We start from the raw sequence: 23,615 nt of genomic DNA, 5'->3' as shown, positions 1-23,615 counted from the left end.
CAGCTAGGAGTTGGGCTATTAGTGTCTTGGTAGAGCCAACCTTTTGGGAACAGCTATGTGTCTGTCTTTAGTAAGACAAAGACAGGGATATATATCAGGCAATATTTGAGAAGAGCAGAACACACAGATCTTCATTTAATCTTCCGTGTATGAGATTTGTATTCAATAAACCCTACAGTTAGATAAATTAAGTGTGAGACACTGTCCCTGTTTCTGAGTCAAACACACCTAGAATATTTGTTTTTCCTTTGCTTTTCCTACCTATTGGAATCCTTTTCATCTTTCAAAACCCTCCTTATGTACTACCTTTCCCAAGAAGTCTTCTTAAGTTGACCTCTATCTCTCTTCTTTAAACTTTCCAGGCACTCTGTTCAATCTTCTAAGGATTTAGTAAATTCTAATTGAGTTGTAATAATCTGTCTTATCTTGTCTTGTTCCTTTCCCTACTAAACTGACATCCTTAAGGTGTCTTTTTTATTTTTGTTTGTTTGATTTGTTTGTTTTTATGTGAGGCAGTTGGGGTTAAGTGACTTGCCCAGAGTCACACAGCTAGTGAGTGTTACGTGTCTGAGGCCGGATTTGCACTCAGGTCCTCCTGACTTCAGGGCTGGTGCTCTGTGCCACCTAGCTGCCCCATCTTTTTTATTTTTGAATCCCTTCAGCACCTAATACAATGCTTTGCACACAACAGGAGCTTAGTAAATATTATTGTTGAATTGAAATGACTCTTACAACTCTTTTAATTCAGTTGAAAGAACTGCAAGTCTTGTCCCCCATTTGTAAATCCAGGACTAACCCCCTGAAATTTTCCCTGCATCCAGACAGAAAGGAACACCTACCTGGGCATCTTCACTCCTTTTGGCACATGTACATTCTGTGATGGACAGCTGTTCTTGCTGCAGGCAGAAACTGGCAGTTTTGAAGACATCTGCTTCATTCTGGGAACCAAGTAACGTCTTCATCTCATCTGTAAATGCAGCATTTAAACTTCACACAGAAGTTCCTGAGCCTTGGTCACATATCCAAGCCCTCCACAATCGGGCTCTAATATAGCTTTCTAACTTCGTCCATCCCCCTCACAATTCTATGCTCTAGCCAGTCTGGGCTGCTCTATTCGCTGTCTCTCAAATATGTCATGTTCACGCTCACCTCTTTATTTCTCATGCAATTCCTCCCATAACAATTGCCCCCCCAACATTGCCTCCGTGTATCTAAATTGTACCTGTCCTTGTAGGTTCAGTTCCAAGCTCCACTCCACTATGGAGCCTTCCCTAGGTACTCTGGCCCATAGCAGTCGCGACCTCGGAACCCTTCTAACACTTCTTGTCTCTGCCACTCATCTGGTACTGCTTCATGCTGTTGTTTCTCTGTGTGTTTTTAAGACTTGTCTCCCCACGAACATATCAGCTCCTTTGAGGTAGGAGCTCTACCTTACTGATCTTGTTTTCTCTCACAGTACCTGGCACTTAGTAGATATCTTATTAAATACTTATTGACTTGAATGAATTCCTGGAAATGGAGCCCCCACCTTGACCCCAGCATCTCATCTGTTCTTGGGTACATTTCTAGTTCCATGAACCCTCCTCCTGGATATGCTTTCAGGCTTGAGCTCATTTTGCAGACTATTTGGGTTCAGATCCTGACTCTGCCATTTACTCTCTGTGTGGCCTTAGGCAAATCATTTAACCTTTTCTGGGTCTCAGTTTCCTCAAGCATAAAATGAAGGGGTTGGATTAGATGGCCTCTTTGGTCCCTTCTATTTCTAAATCAATGATTCTATACTCCTCCTCTCTGGGTCTGGGCTCCAAAGCCAAATGTCCACCTAATTACACGACTAGGTTCTAGCTCACTGGCCAGCCTGACCCACCCAAGACAGTTCCTTTTCTTCAGCCGAGCTTCTCCAAATATTCTCTCTGCTGTGCTTACCATTGCCTCAACAAAGCTGCTTCAAATTTCTGGAGCAACTTACCTGTTTCCTGCAATATCTGGCATTCCTGCAGCATGAGTTTCTCTGTTGCAATAGCTAGTTTCTCCCCAAGGATTTTTGCAGTGTTTTTGGATTCCAAGTTTTCTCGCTGTGCTGCCCTGAGCTGGATGTCCAAGTCCTAAAAGAGATGTTGGAGTCCTCATTTCTCTGGCATCCATGACCTGCCCATACTACATGTTGCCATAGTCTGGCTTCACGTGGCAATTCGCTTTGCTACATAAATGCCCACAGTTATAGTGATCTGTTTTCAGAAAACTATCAGAGGGCTGTACCTCTAATTCCCAGGATGCAGAATTGCTTGTAGCGTGCCTCTTTATCTATGAAATATAATTAATGCCTTAGGTTTGAGCAACTCACTTACCTAGGCTTCTTGTCCTCAACTTTCTCTTCTGTAAAATGAGGGACTTAGCCTAGATCTGGGGTTCTTAACAAGCTGGGGCTCATGAAATTATTTTCTAAAATATTTTGATAATTGTATTTCAACATAATAGGTTTCCTATGTAGTCCTATGTGTTTTATTTTATGCATTTACAAACATTATTCTGAGAAGGGGTCCCTAGGCTTCATCAGACTGACAAAGAGTTCCATGACATTAAAAAGGTGACCATCCCTGGTGGATGGTCTCCAGGGTCCTTTCTAGCTCTAGCCTTCTACATGTCTATGAGTTCAACCAGGGGGTGCCCTGGAGCCAGCTCAAACCAGCTCATAAGAGCTGAGGGTTAAATTTTCAGTGTGAGCATTTACAATTCAGAAGTTAGCAAGCGCTCCAAATCAGGGCAGAAACTGATGAAAATGTTAATAATGCAGATAAAACTTAAAAATGTGTCATGTGCACATCCCCACTTTCTCTACCCCGAGAGCTGGTTGTTAAACATTTCCCATCACACTGCTGGTTCTAACCCAATTCAAAACTATAGCAGTATTTTACAACCTACTTGAATCTTTTCCTTTAGTTTCAGGGAATACTTCTTTAAGTCACTTATTCTCTGGCATTTAGACTGCAAATCTATTTCCAGCCTCTTCACTTGGGCTTGTAGAGCCATTTCTTGGACTTGGAAACTCTTCCTCAGCTCAGCCTCCTCCTGCTGCCACTGCCTCAGGGCCTCAGCCACGGATTGTTGCATGGCCTGGAGCTGCTTGGCTTTCAGGGCATAGTCCTTGCTGAGCTGCTGGTTCTCAGCTCTGAGCTTTTCCAATGTCCTGTGTGCCTTCAGCATCTCCTCACTGTGGCTTTGGGCCAGCTCTTCCTCTGTGTTAGGGTTCTCTTTAGCAAACCCCCTGCCTTCATTCTGGGGGCTCTCCGAGGACTCTTGGTTTTGGTGTTGAAGTTTCTTCTCAAAGTCAGCTTTGAGGTCGAGCATCTCCTTGGAGAGGGAAATGATCCTCTCGGCATGTTCGGTCTCTGCTCTCAACTCTTTTTCTTTTGTCTGCTTCTTATACATGGCGGACTCTGCCAGAGCTTCCTCTGTCAGCTTCTTCTGCTCTGCCAGGGCATCTTCTAGGGACTGAATGCGCTTCTGAAGGTCTTGCTCTAGCGTGCTGCTCTGATCCTGTAGGAGCTTGGCCTTGGTCTCAGCAACAATGTTCTGAAGTTCATCTTGGTGAGCTTCTCTGAGAGCCTCCACACTGGCTTCATACTCATCATTTCGAGTGTTCAAGGCATAAATCACCTAGAGTGGAAGAAGGTTAAAAAAAAAGCTCTTTCAGTGTAAGGTAACAGAAGCTCACCAGATATTTTGTCTGCCAAGACTACAAGAGAATTCTTCTGTTTTCATGAATGTGGATCCCATAATCAGTGAGAGAAGTGGATGAGTTGTTGTGAGATAAAATGAGATAATATCTATAAAGCATTTTCTTCAGGTCTTAAAGTGCCATACAAATGCTATTATCATTATTATTCATACTATTTCCATCATGATGGATAGAGAGCCATCCTCAAAGCCAGGAAGACCTATATTCAAATTCTGCCTCAGGCAATTACTGGCAGGTGTAGGAGGGCCAGTTACTTAACATCTCAGTGCCCCACGCAGATAAGCCTTGGATGGATTTTCCTCACTGGGAATACCCTATACTTGGGAAATCATGGGTTTGGCCTTTCCCTAAACATTTTGCTTCGTATGTGCTTTAAACATACTTATATTTGTATGTGTTGTCTCTTCTAATAGAATGTAAATTCCTTGAGAGCAGAGACTGTTTATTTTTTTTTTTTTTGGTGGGGAGGCAATTAGAGGTTGAGTGACTTGCATAGAGTCACACAGATAGTAAATGTCTGGGGCTGGATTTGAACTCAGGTCCTCCTGATTCCAGGGCTGGTGCTCTATCCACTGCACCACGTGGCTGCCCCAACATTGTTTAATTTTTAATCTTTATGTCCCTAGTGCCTAGCACAGAGCCTGGCACACAGTAGGCACTTAATAAATGCTTATTGTTTGATTGTTTCAGAAAATAAGAATCACAAAATCTGAGTTGGAAGATATATCAGAGTCCATTTAGTTCAACACACAGCTCTGCACTGCTCTGACAAATGACCATCCAGCCTCTGCTTGAAAACCTCTTATGAGGAAGAACCTACCATCTCCCAAAACAGCCCATTCCATTCTGGGGCAGCTCTAAATGCTGGAAAGTTTTTATTTACATCAAACCTAAATCTGGCCCTCTATAATTTTTACCCACTGATCCCAGTTCTGCTCTCTAGGACCAAACAAGGGGAAATCTAATCCCTTTCCCATGTGATAACCTTTCAAATACTAAAGACGTAGCATGCCCTTCCATCCCCAAATCTTCTTTTCCCAAGGCTAAATCCCTAAACACCCCCACTTCCTTCAACTGGTCAATGTATGGCATATGTAAAGGCCTTTTGCCATTTTGGTCACCCTCTTCTGGACGTTCTTCATTTTAGAAGATTTGGAACTGTATCAAGAGGAGTAGAAAGCAAATTAAAGTACAATAAAAATATTTGCAATATGGTAGCAAGGTCCCAGTCTACACTTACATGACTTCTTATATTGGCATTCAGCAGTATGTGAGTGGAAATAGAGAAGGTTGATGGTGGGGGCAATCACCCCCAAAGCTGAAAATCAACTGAGTATAAATGGCTTAAGGATAAGGGAGGAAGGATGTAACAAGAGGTAACAATGTAAAGTTGTGTTGGTTAAGTACAATTTAGATTTAGATTTAGATTTAGATAGGATAAAAGTGGAGCCAGAGGATGGGAAATCAAAGGGATGGATGGATTGGAAATAAAGTACAGACTTAGAGGGTGAAGGATGAAATGGAAGGAAGGGAAATTATGACAGGACAGAATGAAAAATGCCACAAAGGTTTTGATTATGGGAGACTGGATAAATGATGGTGCCCCAAGAAAAATACTTAAGTCAGAAGGTAGCACAGGTCTTGGGGACAAGTTGTAAGCTTGGTGTTGGATATACTGAATTTAAGAGATTAGCAAAACATAAAAGCAGAGTTATACTATATATATTTGGAGATATGAGTCTGGAACTTGGGAATAAGGTCAGGGCCAGATATAAAAATCTGGGAGTCAACAATGTAAAACAACTAGTTGAAACTGTGCAATCAAATGAGATTGCCAAGGAAGAGGGTTTAATGACAATAAAGGGCCAAGGACACAAATTTAGGGAATATTCAATTTAAAGATGATTGATGAGACAGAAGAGAAGACAGAGGGGAAGGGGTTAGAGAGGTTCTCTCTGAAACCTAGGGAGGAGAGAAAGTCTCCAGAAGGAGGGGTGATCAACATGGTCAAATGCTACTAAGGAAGGGGGAATGAAAAAAGGCATTGGATTTAAGTCAGATCCTCTAATCTAGAACTGAAGAGGACCTTGGAGATTTTATAGTCCAAATCTCTTATTTTACAGATGTAAGAACTAAGGTCCAGAGAATTTATTATTTGCCAAGGGTCACACATGGCAGATCCTGTATTTAAACCTAGGCCATGAGACTCCAAATCCATCACTCTCTATTTCCATTTGGAGATTAGGAGATCACTTTGAAGAATAATTTCAATAGAATGGCAGGGATAAAAGTCATACTACAGGTACTTCAAGGAAGAAGTAGATAATGAATAAGGGGAAGCACCTGAAGTAGACAATTTCTCTCAAAAGTCTGGTATTTGAATGGGGTGGGGTGGGGGGAAGAGATGGTATAGTTGTTAGATGGAGAAGAGGATCAAAAGCAAAGGGTTCTTTTAGGATTGGGGAGACCTGAGAAGATGGGAAGGAGTCAACAGAGAAGAAGAAATTAAAGCTGCTAGAGAAAAAGTAGCTTAATCGAGATGGAAGAGCTGAAACTTAATGAAGGAAGAGAGAAGCTTAATCGAGATGGAAGGCAGGTGAGAATTTTATCAGAAGTCCCGATAGAGGGATACGGACACCTCCCATCTTTTGAGGCCAGAAATCTTTTTGAAAAGAATGCTGCCCTAATTTTACACTTCTCTGTCAAGGATGTGACTGTAGTCACAACAAATTATGAAGGACAAACCAACAAGCTACTAGAATTAATGGAAAATTTCTCCTTCTGAGACAGTAGGAAAGGAGAAAAGAATAGGTGATGTTTGCCAAAACAGTTGAGGAACAGGGGAGGGGAATTAAGGATTTCCCATTAGGTGGCCTCGATGAAGTAGGAAACAATTCATCTGTTGTTCTAAGTATAAGGAGATGAGAATTCAACTGCGGGCTTTCAAGAGAAAAATAAAGGATTGGGAACAATTACTGACCACTGCTCTCACTGCCTATAAGAGCAGAATAGGATTATCATGCAGCATTATGAGGATTTTCCTGAGATTATTTACCATAATACATTTATAGGACTTGAGTTGTGTAGAGAATTGGTGTACAGGATTCTTAGGTGAAGAAAGTCCCTCTACTGATGCAGGCTGGCACCTTTCCTGCATCATAGATGCCCAGCGCATGAAGAGGTTAGGTCACTTGCCCAGAGTCACACAGCCAGCTTGTGGCCAAGATGAGACTTGGATAATTTCTTCCTTGCCTTAAGGTCAACTCTCTATATCATGCTGCCTCTCAATAAATTTACGGTAGATGTTTTGTGACTTTCTCCAGCAAGGTGCACAAGCATCAGTTGGGTAATAAGCCCCATGGAGGAAGGAACCATGCTTTCTATTTCTCTATATCCTCCCCATGTGCTGAGTACAAAGCAGGCACTTACTGTTTGATTCATTGACAGATAACTGCTACTTTTCTTTGAAATGAAGTCAAGCTACCCACACAATGAAACTCAGACTGTGTATTTCATCTCCAGCTTTCATTCACATTCTTCACATGGGCCATTTTTCATGCCTAGAACATGCACTTTTTTTCACCTCCAACTTATCAGAATCCTCAGCTTCTTTTAAGACTCAATTCAGGTGCTGCATCCTTTTCTGAACCTCCTAGCTGTTAGTTCTCTCTCTCCTTATTCAAACTATGTTGTATTTATTTGTTTAAAGTAGAACATAAAGACTTTGAGGAAAGGAGCTGTTTTTCACTCTCTTTGCATCCCCAGTGCCTTACACATAGAGGAGGTGTAATAATGCTTTTTAAATGAACTGATGAATATGTTTTAAATTGAAATAACCCTAAAAATACCCTCTTAACTGATCTCCCTCCCTCCAGTTGCTCTACAGACTGAAAGATGGATCTAGCTAATGTACAGCTCTGATGTCACACTGCTTGCTTTTTGAAACCCATAGGAGCCTTCCCATTGCCTATTAAATAAAATCCAAAGTCTTTAGCCTAGCAATCAAGGTGCACCACAATTTACCTCCAATCTACCTTCCCAGTGTCGTCTCACATTATTCTTTTGATGTCCTCTGTCTTACCTAAATCAGATTGTTTCCTGAACTCCTCCCTGGAGCTGTCTTCTGCCTTCGTGTGTTAGCTCATGTCATCTCTCACAGCTAGAGTGTTCTGGATGCCTTTCCACATTGCCTCCCCTCACTGCCAGCCCACCAACCTAAACCATTTATCTCTCCCCATGGAGATTCTTCTCTTCCTTTAAGACCCAGATAAGATACCATCTCTTCCACGTCATACTCTGTGATCCTACAGCTGAGAGTAATTTTTTCAAATCAAATCAAATCAATGAGCATCTATGAAGCAGTCACTATGCTCCAGGCACTGTACTAAACACTAGGGATACAAAGAAAGGTAGAAATAGTCCCTGCCTTCTAGAACCTCTCTCTCTCTCTCTTCTTTCTCTCTCCACATATACGTATATGTATACGTGTGTGTGTATACATATTCCAGCTACTGATACCTTCCCCTCTGAGATTACTTTCCATCTCTCCTGTGTATGTACATATCTTTATATCTATACCTATCTATATCTAGACATCAATATATTGACATCGATCTATAGAAAGTTAAGATTTGACAACTGATTGAATTTATTTCCTTCCACTACTCTCCAGGAGACCTTTATGCCCCTTCTATGCACTTAGAGTATATTTCTAATTGTTATCTTAACTGTGTGCATATATTATCTTTCCTGGGGCAGCTAGGTGGTGCAATGGATAGAGTGCTGAGCCTGAAGTCAGGAAGACCTGAGTTCAAATCTGGTTCCAGATATTTACTAGCTGTGTGACCCTGGGCAAGTCACTTACCCCTGTTTGCCTCGGTTTCCTCATCTATAAAATGAGCTGGAGAAGGAAATGGCAAACCACTCTAATATCTTCACCAAGAAAACTCCAAAAAGGGGTCACAAAGAGTCAGACATGACTGAAATGACAAAATAGTTATCTTTCCTGGTAAATTTTAAGTTCTGTGAGTGCCAGAACTGTCCTACATTTGTCCTTGTATCTCTCCACAAGGTGATTAATAAATAATAATTGAATAGTTAATTCATTCAGGTAATAAGCATTTATTAAATATCTTCTATGAAGGTGCTAAGTGCTGGGGATCTAAAGAAAGGTGAAAAAAAAAACCAGTCCCTGCTCTCAAGGTGCTTAGAGTCAAATGAAGGAAATGACATGCAAACAACTATATATAAACAAGATACAATCAAGAGAGGGAACTTGCTAACACTAAGTGGGATTGGAAAAGGCTTCTTGAGGAAAGTGGATTAGCTAAGACTTGAAGTGCACCAGTGAAGCGTAGGCAGAGAAAAAGGAGAGAGTTCCAGGCATGGGAGACAACCATGAAAATGAATGGAGTCTGAAGGTAGAATGTCTAATATTAGAGAGGAAAAGCAAAAAGGCCAGTATCGTTGGATCACAGGGTATTCGGGGATGGGGAGGTGGGGGAGTGTAAGGCGTAAGAAGACTGGAAAAGTGGATAGGGGCAAAGTTATGGAGGGCTTTAAAAGCCAAAAGAGGATTTTATTTGATCCTGGAGGCAAGGGGGAGCTGATTATATAGGGGGGTGACATAATCAGACTTGTGCTTTAGGAAGATAAATTCAACAGATGAATGGATGAGGGACTGGAAAAGACTAATCACTGTATTGATCACAATACTGAAATATTTCATGTTGTCTTCCATTATGTCATTGCGGTCATATTATAAATTGTTCTTTGGGGTCTGTTTTCTTTGTTTTATACCAGTTCAAATGAGTTTTCCCAAGTTTCTTGTGCTTCAGATTAATCATTCTCATGGAACAAAATATCCATTTATTTTCACTTAACATAATTTCTTCAGCTATTCCCCAATTTGATGGATACCTACTTTGTCTCAAATTCTTTGTGACTACAAAAAAAATGCTGTTACAAGTATTTTTGTTATATTTAGGGCCTTTCACTGTTTTTATTTTTAGCTCCTTTAGTCAGAGCTATGCTTTAGGAAACCTCCTTGACAATGGACTAAAAGATAGGGTTGAGCTGGCAGAGACTTAAGGATTCCACATGTGAGGTAATGGGCAGCCACACCAGCTGCACTAGTGTGGTGGCTATGGGAATAGAAAGAGCACAATGGAAAGCAGGAAGGACTGGAGGGGATATTGGGAGGGAGAGGGAAGAGTTAGAGGGATAGGAGTGAGGGAGTAGGCAACTGGGGATGGTGAATAAGGTTTGTACATCCATAGCCAGAGGTCCAGAATCACTGGAATGGAGAGTATATGAAAGGGTAGAAATATACTAACCACTGAGGAATGAGATTCCAGGCAGAGAAGCAGTAGTTGGAGAGATATCTGTTGAAGGAAGAAGGTGTTTAGACTGTTCAAAGACCTTCCGTGAGGTCCATCCTCATTTCAGGTGATGATGCTGTATCCCGTGAGGCCAATTTCTGAACATGACATGCTAGGTGAATGATGGCAATCCTGAGACAAATAGTGAAATCTGAAGGAATGGCTTTTGGGATAAAGTATACAACCTTGGTTTGGGACAGTCTGAGGATAAGAGAAGCCTGAACTCTCCCTTATTTTATATGCTGCCTACTAGCAGTAGGAGAGAAGGTATGCCTTTGTGAGGACTACTGACAGTAGTTGCTTTCCTTCCTGTATGGGTAGTTTGCCTATCTTGCCCACTGACTGTGGATAAAAGGTAGAATGAAGCACATGAAGGGTATTGCAAGAGTGGCCATGAATTTTGTTTGAAGAAATAAACAAATAAAAGAAAAGCAGTCAGCCACTCTCTGAGCCAAATTTCAAGTATGAATTGGGATCATGGCCTGAATGGGAGTCCCACATAGACATGAAATTGCACAAGTCTGGTGGTGTTTCTACTGCCATCTCTTCTCATCAGCAGCGATAGTGGAGTCAACATATTTTGACACTCCAACTCAGTATCTAATTTATATGTAAGGAAAGGGCAATGTCAATTAAAAAGATGAGGTAAAAAAAGCAGCTGGACTTTATTAACTATATACATACAGAGGAAATATGTACTAGAGATAACATGATTTCAAAAGCAATTAAGTTTGGTTTTCAAGATGTCTTAAGGGAAGATTCCAGAAATATTTAAAAGAAAACAAAACTGTACCACTGCTAAAAAAAAAAAAAGTAAGAATAAGGAAGTGTTAGCAACTACTGACCTATGTGCCTACTGTTGCACCACTATAAAAATTTTATAAGAATGGTCTGTGCATGTCTCAACAGTATCCTTTATGAAAATGTGAGCAGCAAATACACAGGCTTTTGCAGATGATTTTCCATAACAGACCATATCTTTCTAGTTACACAACTGACCCGAAGGTACTTACTGTTATCTATAGTAAACATTTGATTTAATTGCACAAAACGCAGCCTTAAAAGCTCTTCTTCAATCAGGCATCCTCCATGCCTACTGTTAAGATGAAATGAGATTCTATGATAGAGATAATTTTGTTGGATGATTATCTGATTATTAATATCAAGGGATGGATATAATATGCATATGTATGCTCAGCAAAGATGTGGCCAGTGTGTCATGGGGGATCTTCTATAAAAGTCCAAATGAAAGAAGTATTCCCTTTTCATGGATAGGTAGGTCATGCTTCTTTTTGCAGATGGTATTGTGCTGATTGCATTGGGCACAAAAATATCACGAGGCCTTCTTAATTAGCTCCTAAGTCAGATTCTTGAGGGTAAGATCTGAGTCAGATTTATCTTTGTAGTCTCAGGGCCTTGCATGTGGCAGAAGCTTAATAAATCTTTGTTTAATGGAACCAAATTGATCTCTTAAAGAGCTTAGCCTAATTTTTCTGCTGGAACCTAATGCACATAGCTGGTCCGGAAAGCAATAGTTCTAAGACCTCTGTTTTTCTAGCTTGGGAATATGAATGTGTTTTGCCAATTGAAATATTTCTGTGAACTAAAATGGCTTGTGGTCTCCACTTTTCCTGAATTTAAACTAGATAGTGCCCTATTTATTTAGTGTATATAGTATTCCTTACCTTATTGTATATTTGTTTCATAACTGCCCTCTTTGTTTCTTCTTTTTCTGCCCTTCCCCCAAAAAGAAGAGAATATAACTCCTATCTAGTCTCCTTTTCATTTTTCCCCTTTGCTTCCCATCTGGGCATATGCATTACTGAGATATTACCAATGGAGCAAATCCATATAGATGTTATGAACTAAACTACTGTTATTATTATTAATTATTATTAATAAACCAGAAGATGATGGGATGTCTTTTTGATGACATATGTATGCATATGTACATATATGTCGCATATATGTTCTGTGTGCATGTAAGTTCATCCAGTGGCAAATAGTTTCATTGTAGGTTTTGGATTGATGAACTCAAAAAAGACTGCGGTTCCTGAGAGTCTTCCAATAACTGTGAAGCTCATGGGGTCCGCTTTAAAAAGACAACAGAGATAACACCATCATTTTCATGGTTAAAAGGCAAAATTTCAAGAAAATATACTTCAAAGATGTAGGTGTATGTCAGTCCTCAAGTTAGAATAGGGACTCTATAGAAGAAATGATGAGTCTTAGAAGCATAGAAACTTGGAAAACATCTCACAGATCATCTAGTCCAATCTTTTCTTTTAAAATATAAAAAAAAATGGATGTCCCTAAAAGTGAAGTAGCTTCCCAGCTAATCACAAGAGATCAGTCACAGCTCAGATCTCCTAGTTTCATGTTCCTCACAATATGCCACAATGCCCTTCAAGACAATGAAGAATATCAAAGCATACTCTAATACTTGAAGCTCCAAGTAATGTCATATTACTAGAAATAAATGTAATTAGTTCTCTCTTTTATCAAGTAGAGTGTCTATAGTGTCTACCTGCACCTGTTATGACCTATCTAAAGAAACCAGACTACTCATAGGTGAGTGCTCATTTTGTCTCCCCTTTCAAAGGAAAAAAATTAAAAATACTTTAAACCCATCAACAATGCCAACAAGCTTTGAAATAGGAGAAATTCTGAAGAACATTGTCCCACGAGCCTGGAACGCTTTCTCTCCTTGTCTCCACCTCCTGGCACCCCTGGCTTCCTCCATGTCTTAGCTAGAATCCCACTTTCTGCAAGAAGCCTTTTCCTTGTATTACCTCCAAGTTGTCCTGTATATAACTTGTCTGTACGTAGTTGTAATCCCTCCCATTAGATTGGGAGCTCCTTGAGGGCAAGGACTATTTTTGCCTTTCGTGTATACTCAGAGCTTAGCACAGGGCCTGGCATATAGTGAGAGCTTAATAAGTGCTGATTTATATGACTAGAACACCACGGTAGAGCGGATGAAGCTAGAGGATTGAGTTCAAATCATAACTTTGCTACTTACTACCTGTATGCCCTTGAGCAAGTCATTTATCTTCTCTGGGCTTCAGTTTTCTTATCTGTAAGTTAAGAGGGTTGTTCTTGAGGGCTTTAGGGTCCTTTCTAGGTTTAAACTGATAAGCCTGAGCAGCTAAATGGCGAAGTGGATACAGCCGTGGGCCTGGAGTCAGGAAAACCCGAGTTCAAATCCTACTGGCTATGTGTCATTTAATCCTGCTTCCTCAGTTTCTCATCTGTAAAATGAGCTGGAGAAGGAAATGACAAACCACTCCAGTATCTTTGCCAAGAAAATCTCAAATGTAGTCATAAGAGTTGGACGACTAAACAACAAAATGAGCTAAACAGGTTAGGCGACTACGGGTGCGATTTGTATCATGGAGTGCACACCTACATCAATAAGACCACAGATCCATTGGAATACTTAAGAAAATGTAAAGTCATCCCTCCTGACAAAACTCTTTTAAAAAAACATTAGAAAATCTTTCTGGGACATTCAATCTCTGAGAAATTAGCTTTGAGAATTATAAAAGCAGGGAAAAACAGAACAAGTTTTTCCTTGGGCAGGTCTCCATTCATCTTGCCTATCTAAAATTCTGATGTCTTTCAACATTGTTTTCCTATGTAGTATATCAACCAACTCATTGGAAAGGCTTGAGATGTTTCTAGGCAGCCTGGAAGGCTAATTATGCCCATTTGCAAGCCAGTCACTTTCCCCTGTGAGCCATTTTAAATATTATACACACACAAATATATTTGAGCCAATGTAAAGAATCAAAAACCTGAAAACAGATATGCAAACAAACTTTTATCTATCAGAGGTTTACACTGGGCTTTATTTTGACAGTGTGTGAGAATGTTTTCTGGCATAATCAGTGATTTCTTACTGTGACTTTAAGGCTTTCCCATGTCTATGTGGGGGTATTGCCTACAACCCTCCCCTCCTGAAAACAACAGATTATATTGCTCACTATAGTTCTGGTCATAGAAGAAAGATAAAAAGATAAGGAATAACTGCAGCCTCCCCATGTCACAGAGATTAGCTAAGAGATATGAGCAAGTGATCACTTGATTATGTTTATTTAATATTCATAAAGAATCTTTCCATAAAGAACTAACATTTAAATCACCAGTACCTCCTACTCTCACCTGCAATGGATGATGTATATATTTTGTATGGCATATTCCTTTTTCAGTTCCCATCTCCATATGCCTGCTATGTATGTAAAGCAAGTTACAAGCATAAATTGCTTGCCCTGAAATTATGCAGCCAAGGCGTAGTAGAGCAAGTAAATAGCTATTTAAAAAAACAAAAAGAGCAACCAACAAAATAAAACAGAAAATGACCAACCACAGAGATATTTAAATAAACTGTTAGGAAAAACAGATAATGTCCTATCCTCAGATCAGACAAAGGTCTCCTCTGTTGTCCCACTTAGGAGTAAACATGGTGAGTGAAAGAATAAGGAAAAATAAAAATGAGATAAAAGTAGGTCTTGTCCTGTGAACAATTGTGAAGGTAGGAGGGTCTTCTGTATCTATGGACTCTTCCTCTGCACACTCTTTGCCCTCCCCTTCCACCCTCTTAGGGTGCCGGGCACTCCAGCTCAACCCTCCTCCTTTTAAACAAATTCTTCTCTGACACCCCATTTGAGGGAAAAGAACCTATGAGAGTTTAAAATGTACCCTATGCAATGAAGAAAAATTTTGCAGATTAGATTTATTTTTAGTAAACACTCCATTAGTGCCCTTTGTATTACATAGTTATAACTTCCCCAGAACCAGCCCTCTTCCCCTTCCACACCCCAAACCCTCCTCTCTAATAAAGAAGTATAGTCAAGGAAAACAGACCAACACTTTAGGCCTGCCTGAAAACACATTCCTCCTTATGAACTTGGAGTAGTATACCACCTCTCTACCAACAGGAGGTAAGTATGCTTCACCTAGAGCTGTCTGGGATCAAGACTGATCATTTTAGTGATCAAAATCCTGATGTCTTTCAATATTGCTTTCCTTTATGTTACTGTAGGCATTGAGCAAAGTGTTCTCTTGGTTCTGCTTACTTCATTTGGCATTAATTCATACGTCTTCTCAAGTTTTTCTGAATTTTTCATGTTTGCCATTCCTTTGGAACAACAGTATTTACATGCCATGTTTTACTCACCCATTCCCCAACTTATGAGCACCCACTTTGTTTCTAGTTTCTTTCTATAACAAAAAGTGCTGCTATATATATTTCTTTGCTGTATTCTTCAAATCTGAGATAAAATTCTATCTTCTATAAGAAGTCTTTCCCAAACTGTCTTAATGTTAGTGTCTGCCCACTGAAATTACTCTCATGTTATCATACACACACACACACACACACGCACACTCATATGCATATGTGTATATCCAGTTATTCATTGTTATTTACACGTTGTCCCTTTAATTAAACTGTGATCTTCTTGAGGGCAGGAACTGTTTTTGCCTTTTTTTTGTATACCCACTACTCAGTACAGTGACTGGCACATAGTGCCCAATAAATACATGTTTATTGTTGTTGTAAACAAAAAATATCTCAACAAGTTCAAAAAATGGAAAAATAGAAAAAAATATAAGATATCTGTTAACAAAAACAACTAACCTGGAATTGGAAGGTTCAGAAGGGATTTTAGAAAATGATCAAATAAAAAAAAATGGATGCTGTATTTCAGGATATAATAAAACTGCCCAGACCTATCAGAACTAGGGGACAGAATGAAAATAGAAAGACTCTACTGATGACTTCCTGAAAGGAACTCCAAAATAAAAAACACCAAGGCATATCATAGCCAAAATCAAGAGCTTCCAAGTCAATGAAAATATACTTCAAGCAGTCAAAATAAAAAAGAGTTCAAATACCAAGGAACTATCTAAGGATCACATAAGGGTCAGCAGCAAAAAGAAAATCTTGAAATTAGATTTTCCAAAAGACAAAGTATAAAAGCCAACAATGAACTAACCAACAACAACTTACCTTACAAAATTGAATATAATTCTATGGTGAAAAAATGGCCCATTAATTGAATATAGGACTTTCAAACATTCCCAATAAAAAGGCCAGAGCTAAGGTGAAAACTTAAAAATGTACTCACATATTAAATGCACCCTTTTCAGAACATAATGCAATAAAAAATGATTTTAATAAAGGGCCTTGGAAGCATAGATTAAAATTCAATTGGAAACTAAATCACCTAATCTTGAAGAATGAGTGGGTCAAAGAACATATTATAGAAGCAATCAATAATAATTAAAGATAATGACAACAATGAAACAACATATCAAAATTTGTGGGATGCAACCAAAGCAGTACTTAGGGGAAAATTTTTATCTCTAAATGCTTACATCAATAACAGAGAGAAAGAGCAGATCAATGAATTGGGCATACAATTAAAACAAAACCAAAAAAAGAACAAATTAAAAATCCACAATTAAACACCAAAATAGAAATCCTAAAAATCAAATGAGAGACTAATAAAATTGAAAGTGTAAAATTAACAACAACAACATTGAACTAATAAATAAAACTAGGAGCTGGTTTTATTGGGAAAAAAACTAATAAATTAACCATTGCTTAATTTCCTTTAAAAAAAGAAGAAAATGAAATCACCAGTACCAAAAATGAAAAGGGTGAATGTACCAACAATGAAGATGAAATTTAAGCAATAATTAGGAGCTATTTTGCCAATTATATGCCAATAAAACTGACAATCTAAATGAAATGGATGAATATTTACAAAAAAATACAAATTGCTTAGATTATCCAAAGAAGAAATAGGATACTTAAATAACCCTGTCTTAGAAAAAGAAATTGAACAAGCCATAAATGAACTCCCTAAGGAAAAAAAGCCCAAGACCAGATGGATTTACAAGTGAATTCTACTAAATATTGAAAGAACAATTAATTCTAACACTATATAAACCATTTGAAAAAACAAGTTAAAAAGGAATCCTATTAAATTCCTTCTATGACACAAATATGGTTTTGATACCTAAGCTTAGGAGAATAAAAACAGAAAAATAAAACTATAGACCAATTTTTCTAATGAATATTGATGCAAAATTTTTAAATAAAATGCTAGCAAGGAGATTATAACAATATATTAATGATCATACATGATGACCAGGTTGGATTTATACCAGGAATGCATGGCTAGTTCAATGTTAGGAAAACTAGTATACTTTACCTTATCAATAACAAAAACCATTTGATTATAGCAATAGATGTAGAAAAAGCTTTTGACAAAATATAATATCAATTCCTTTATAAAACAGTTTAAAACATAGGAAGAAATGGAGCTCTTCTTTTGGAATGATAAGTACAATCTATCAAAAACCAAGAACAAGTATTATCTATAATGGAGATAAACTAGAAGTCTTACCAATAAGATCAGGGATGAAGAAAGGGTGTTCCTTAGCACTATTATCTTCAATATTGTATTAGAAATGCTAGCTATAGCAATAAGAGTCCCCAAAAGGTTGAAGGAACCAGCATAGACAACAAGGAAACAAAACAATGGTATGATGGTATACTTAGAGAACCTAGAAAATCTACTAAAAAACTAGTTGAAACAATCAACTTTGGCAAAGTTGCCAGATATAAAATAAACCAATAGAAAGAGAAACTAAGTTTAGAATAACTGCAGACAATATAAAATACTTGGGAGTCTACCTGCCAAGACACACAAAGGAACTGTATGAACACAATTACAAAACATTTCTCATGTCAATCAGAACAGATCTAAATGACTGAAAAAATATTCATTGCTCATGAATAGGCTGAGCCAATAAAATCAAAATGACAATTAATTAATTAATTAATTCACTTGTTCAGTGCCATACTAATCAAACTATCAAATAATTATTTTATAGAACTAGAAAAAACAGTAAAAAATTCATCTGGAGACACAAAAGGTCAAGTCTATTAAAGGAATCAATAAAAAAAAAAAGTTAAGGAAGATGGCCTATGGTGTCTACTGTGCTATTATTATCCTCACTTCACAGGCTAAGAGGCTCAGTGACTCACCCAGGTTGTATTGCTATTAAGTGTCTGATACAGGATTTGAATTCAGGTCTTCCTGACTCCAATTCCCACTCTACCAACAGTACCACCTAACTCCCAAGTTGGAGGGCATGGATTCAAATCCCACTTCTGATGCTTACATATGACCTTGGAAAGTCACTTAACTTCTGTGGGCATCAGTTTCCTCATTGGTAAAATGAGAAGTCCAACCAGACAGCCTCTGAGGTCCCTTTAAGTCCCAAATCAGTGATCGGTGAATAAGTTTTTTAAAAAAATTAGATGTACTACTTCAATTAAATATGCTTTATGTTCTTTATCTCTGGGATAAAAGGAACCTCACCATCAGAGTTTTATTTTATCCTTTTGGTACTAGATGCATTTGGTGTGTGCATTATCATGGGAAGGCCACTGGGCCAGGAGCTAGGAGGCTTTAGATTCAGAGTCCACTTAGCTATGTTACCTTAGCCAAGTAACTTAATCTTTTTAGAACACAGTTTTCTCATCTGCAAATGATGGGGTTGGTTTAAATGAGCTCTAAAAGCCATTCCAGCCTTAAAATTCTGTGGATTCTTTGATAGGTGCAGTCATATTGGGAGCTGGGGATTGGGAAGGACAGGGCACAATTGTTCTAGTAAAACATTTTACTTCCTTCAGCCTTCTTTCTCCTCATCTTTATGCTCAAAGTCTGCTCACAGACCTTTGGCCCAGTCCCAACTCTGGTCAGTAATAGAATATATCTCATACAGAATTAAAGCCTATTGTAATTTCTGGCAAAAATGCAGACTGGAATAGTCGCAAGTTGGTCTCACTCTGAATCAAGAAGACCTACATTCAAGTCCCAAGTCTGACGCAAAATGAGAGTCTCTGGATAAGTAATTTACCCTCTTAGTTTTCCCAGGCAACTCTACAACTATAAACTTCCAATCTGGTTGAGGGGGTTTCTTCAAAGTGAGTTTCCTATGCCAATAAAGTTACAATCCAAAAAAACCCAAGCTCATGTGGATCAGTACACGTTGGTTTGATGGAACTATGTAATAACGAGCACCATCAGTGAAGTCATTCTTTTTAAATACAATATTCAATGCCAGAAACTCAGTGCTAAATCAAATCGAAGCCAGGGGAATTTTTTTTTAACAATTTATTTGCTTTGGGCTGAATGAAATCTGAGGATATAAGAAGACTTGATTGACCATAATTTCTTGTGACTGTGTTGAGCCCAAACAGGATGTCTGGCTTTCCATTCTTTGGTTACTAAGTTTGAGTTTCATCTGATTAGCATCAACAACGGTAAGCCTGATCCAAATCCTAGAGCAGGAATTGGCAATCTATGGCATGCCAGTGGGGGAAAAGAAGAGCACAAGATGACTGAGTGGCACTCATATTGCTAATCCTAAGAATGCCATGAAGAAGCTTAGTGGAAAAAAATTACTGAGAAATAATGTTACATTGATAAAAGAAATATCATATATAAAACACTCTATAAATCATAAAGCTCTATATAGATAAGAACTATTATTGTTGTTGTTGTTACATCACTTAAATAGCGAATACTTCCATGCAATCTTGTACTTGCCCTGGGCCAGGGGAAGTTTAACTTTACTACACATCTTCTGGCAGAAGCCCTTGCCTGGTCAGCATGGGAGGTTTAGGCAAGAATTCTCAAAGACAGTATTGACCATTCCCATCTCCCAGTTCCCTAAGCCCCAGCTATGTCTAGGGCCTGCATCCATGGCAACCCCACATCTTTGCTTCCACCATCTGCTGGGACTAAAAAAGACATGGCCTGAGGCAGATGTACTCAGAGGGACCCACCAGATATAATGAGCTGCATGTAAACACTTGAGCATCAGTCAGTGGTGCACTTTGCTGGAAGGGAAGAGGTAGGAGGTGCTCCTCCAGATCCTTAAACTCTTTCATCGGTCAGAGACTGTAATGGTAGTAATGGTGTAGGCACCTCCTTCTTTCCTTAGCCTATCTACAACCTCCTTCAGCGCTCCTGTTGTCTCAACACTCCCAATAAGCCTTCTCTAGTAATCTTTTTTTTCTGGCTTCCTACCAGACTTATAGTTCAAATCACACAATTTAGCAATACTCGGTCTTCTACTTTTTCTTTGTGCTTCTGTCTTGTCTCCTAACAAGACCACAAGTTATGTGTGATCAGGACTGTGTCCGTGTGTTGTATATGTCCCAAACAATTCAACAAATCAATAAGCATTTATTAAATATTTAATATACATAAGGCACTGTAATAAGTATTGGGGCTAGAAAGAAAAATAAAAATAGTCCCTGTCCTCAAGGAGTTCACATTCTAATGGGATAGACAACTTCAAACAACTATGCATATATAAGATATGTACAGGATAAAGAGCAAATAATGTAGTGCTGGACACAAAACATACATAGACTTTAGAACTGGTAGGATTCTTAGGGATCATCTAGCTCAGGGGTCAGCAATCCAGGCTCTGCCCTGTTTTTGTATAATTCAAGCTAAAAATTTTATATTCCTAAAGACAATAAAACTTTATTGTAAAATGTAAAAATCATCCTTAGTTCACCAACCAGTCCATATGAAAACAAAGATGGGCTAGCCTCTAGCTCATCTCTGACCTGGTCCAATAGTCTCATACTCATTGGTTGGTTAACTGGGAGGATGAATCTATAGCACAAAAGTTAGATATGAGAAATATCTCATCTATATTATGACTGGATTGTCTTTGTTTACCCATTTTCCAATTTCTAACATCCCATGATATTTGCCATAGTGTTGGGATTCAATGCTGGTGTGGCTGATCCTTTTGAGTTCCTGCCATTTGTACACTGCAGGGAATTAGCCCAGAGTTGTTCTGCAGCAAGAAAGAATGAGCCTGTTCATCCTTTTCCTATTTTAACTGCAACCTGACAGAATAGCTCCTTTTCCTCACTATGGCAAAATGAAGAAGAACAGGTCTTTCTTACATTACAGTATTATTATCCTTCCCTATGCCCAGTTGGAGAGTAGCTCAATCCAGGAATCTTAGAAAATCCACAATGTGGAGCAGTGTGTCAAAAGGTACCAGAAGATTATTGTTATGCTCTCACTAGGGATACTGAGAAGCCAAAGCCAGCTGGACCAAAAGCAGTCATCCAGAACAACTGCTTAAGCTACCCTGCTCAGATTTTTCTGGTGCTATTTAAGTGCTGTCTTATTCTTTTTATCCCTGCAGGGCATTGCACATAGTAGCTCCTGAACAAATATTTGTTGAATGAATGAATTTCATCTGTACCTTTGTAAAGTGGGTGAGTATGGGGAGTAATTGTCCCTGGAGTGTTACTTTGCCTTTCCTTTCTCTTTTCTTCCTTCCCTAGCAGCAGCCCACTCACTCTATGAATCCCTAGGAGTGTAGGTAGTTCAGGGTTTGAAGCCAATAGGAAATGTGGCTCCTCACTGGCAGCAAGATAAAGTCCAGACTCCTTTGGAGAGGGCCAGGCATTCAATGCCCTCTTCACTTTACCCACAAGCTCTCTTTTTAGCCAGTCTCACATCCCATTCTCCTCCTTTATGAGCCCCTAAATTGGTATTCTGCTTGAACACCTTTTGCTTTTAGTATAAGAGACCATTGACAGTGAAAGACTCCCATCTTCCCCACCATTCATCACAGTCCAGGAAAATGGTTTATACCACGAAAGCTCACCTCACTTTTATGCTGCCAGTAATTCCTCAACATGCCACAAATATCCACGGTTCCATTTTTAGGAAGTGTTTTTAACACCTTTGAATAGTTGATTTCCCAGAAGTGAGAATACATCTAATAGCATACATTGCACAGCACATTGACCACTCCCCAATAATACACATTGCAAGAAAAGCTGAAAATAGTTTTCTTTTTTTTTCTTGCAACAGCATGTGTCAAAGAATAAAAGCTTTATCATAGATTGGAACTCTCAGTGAAAAAGGCTCTTCATAGAAGGCCCTGATGATATTAATTTTCATGAAAAAGCTAATTTTAAAGATAACTTTTCTTGTGTTTTTACACTAAAGTTTAAATTATTATTTTAAAATAGTATTTGTTGTCTTAGTGGTACAAATAAACCAGAGACTGGAATGTTGATACTGTCTTTACATTCATACTGCCCTGTTTTTCTGGAACCTCATATACAAGAAGTCTTATCTTTCTTGAAATTAAAATAATTATTTTGTATTAAATATATGAAATATATCAAAATTATAATTTAAGAAAATGAAATCAAGTAGAACTTACATTTAATTGTTGATACAAACTTACAATAATATTTTCATATTAAATATTGCACTACATCTTTTTTTTTGCACCACCATCCATGACAGTTTAAACACATACAAACATCAAAAGTACAAAATAAAGTATTCCAGCCTATACACAAACTATCTGTCCTTTAATGTAAATTAACAGGAGACAGCATTCCACACAATATGATAAGCTGGCATACATGTGTACTTTAATAGCAAACTTCAATCTGCCCCTTCTTTAGATGGGAGAATTGTTAAATTTATTACAGTTGTAATCACAGCAATCATAGAATCATTAATGATTGTAATATATTTAAAAAACAAATTTGAAGAAATTGGGGCTTTTTTTGTAAAGAGTAAAGAATTTTTAAACAGCCAATGTGAGGACATATTAGAAATTCTAAGAAGCAAGTATAGGACGTCAAAAGAGGTTAACTACTCATAACATAGAGACTATGCCACTAATAATCAATATTTAATTAATTTTAATTATTAATTATCATAACAATTTAATTAGTAATATATAATTGTTAGTTACATTAATTGTAATATAATTAATTATTTAATTATTAAGATTAATGTTCTCAAACTATAATGTAATATATTTTTATATTGTAAACCTGAAATGTGTGTGAAATGTCAAAAGAAAATCCTAAAGTTCATCAACAATGTTTCAGTACTTACATCAGCCAGAAACCCAGAATATTACTGGCAACGTTGTTCACACTACAAGTTTTTAATTATGACTAATGCCTTAGTAATTGCACCATATCTCTTAAAAAGTAGTATCTTATAAAAATGCATACGATTCTTGTCCACAACTTGTTGCACACATTACTGCACATTTATGTTATTATTAAATTTATCATATGACAATGTATTTCAGTCAACAGCATATGTTACACATTCCAGTGATTCATGACAATTAACAATGAGCAAGAAACCTACAAACATTTAAACAATTTGATGAAAATACCTACAAGTGGAACATATTGGGCAAATACAGAACCTTTTCCAGAACTCTGCTATTTGGGGATCATGGCTAATGGAATATAGAATTAACTCTTTTAAGCCAAGACAATAGGCTGGATTAATTTAAGTATATTCAGACATTTCCATATCTTATACAAAATATGGTAACGTTCCTGTGATTGTGCAGGTCATTCATAATGCCTCTTTCATTTTGCATAT

The 23,615-nt window shown here is 38.1% G+C and overlaps 1 protein-coding gene across 1 annotated transcript in view; it reads right to left on the bottom strand.

Moving 5' to 3' along the window:
• The window catches only part of FAM184B (family with sequence similarity 184 member B), a 114,655-nt gene that overhangs the window by 62,174 nt on the left and 28,866 nt on the right, over window positions 1-23,615 (bottom strand). The window contains exons 2-4 of the mRNA XM_020992690.2: window positions 2,923-3,657; window positions 1,970-2,105; window positions 840-967 (exon numbers count right to left, since the gene is read on the bottom strand). Of these exons, the coding sequence (XP_020848349.1) occupies window positions 840-967; window positions 1,970-2,105; window positions 2,923-3,657 (999 nt within the window). The remainder of the gene's footprint in view (window positions 1-839; window positions 968-1,969; window positions 2,106-2,922; window positions 3,658-23,615) is intronic.

The sequence above is a fragment of the Phascolarctos cinereus genome, unplaced genomic scaffold (assembly GCF_003287225.1).
Source record: "Phascolarctos cinereus isolate Bilbo 61053 unplaced genomic scaffold, phaCin_HiC Scaffold_9;HRSCAF=440, whole genome shotgun sequence".
NCBI lineage: Eukaryota > Metazoa > Chordata > Mammalia > Diprotodontia > Phascolarctidae > Phascolarctos > Phascolarctos cinereus.
Note: the sequence above shows the minus strand (reverse complement) of the source record. Positions and strands in the feature narration are given on the sequence as shown.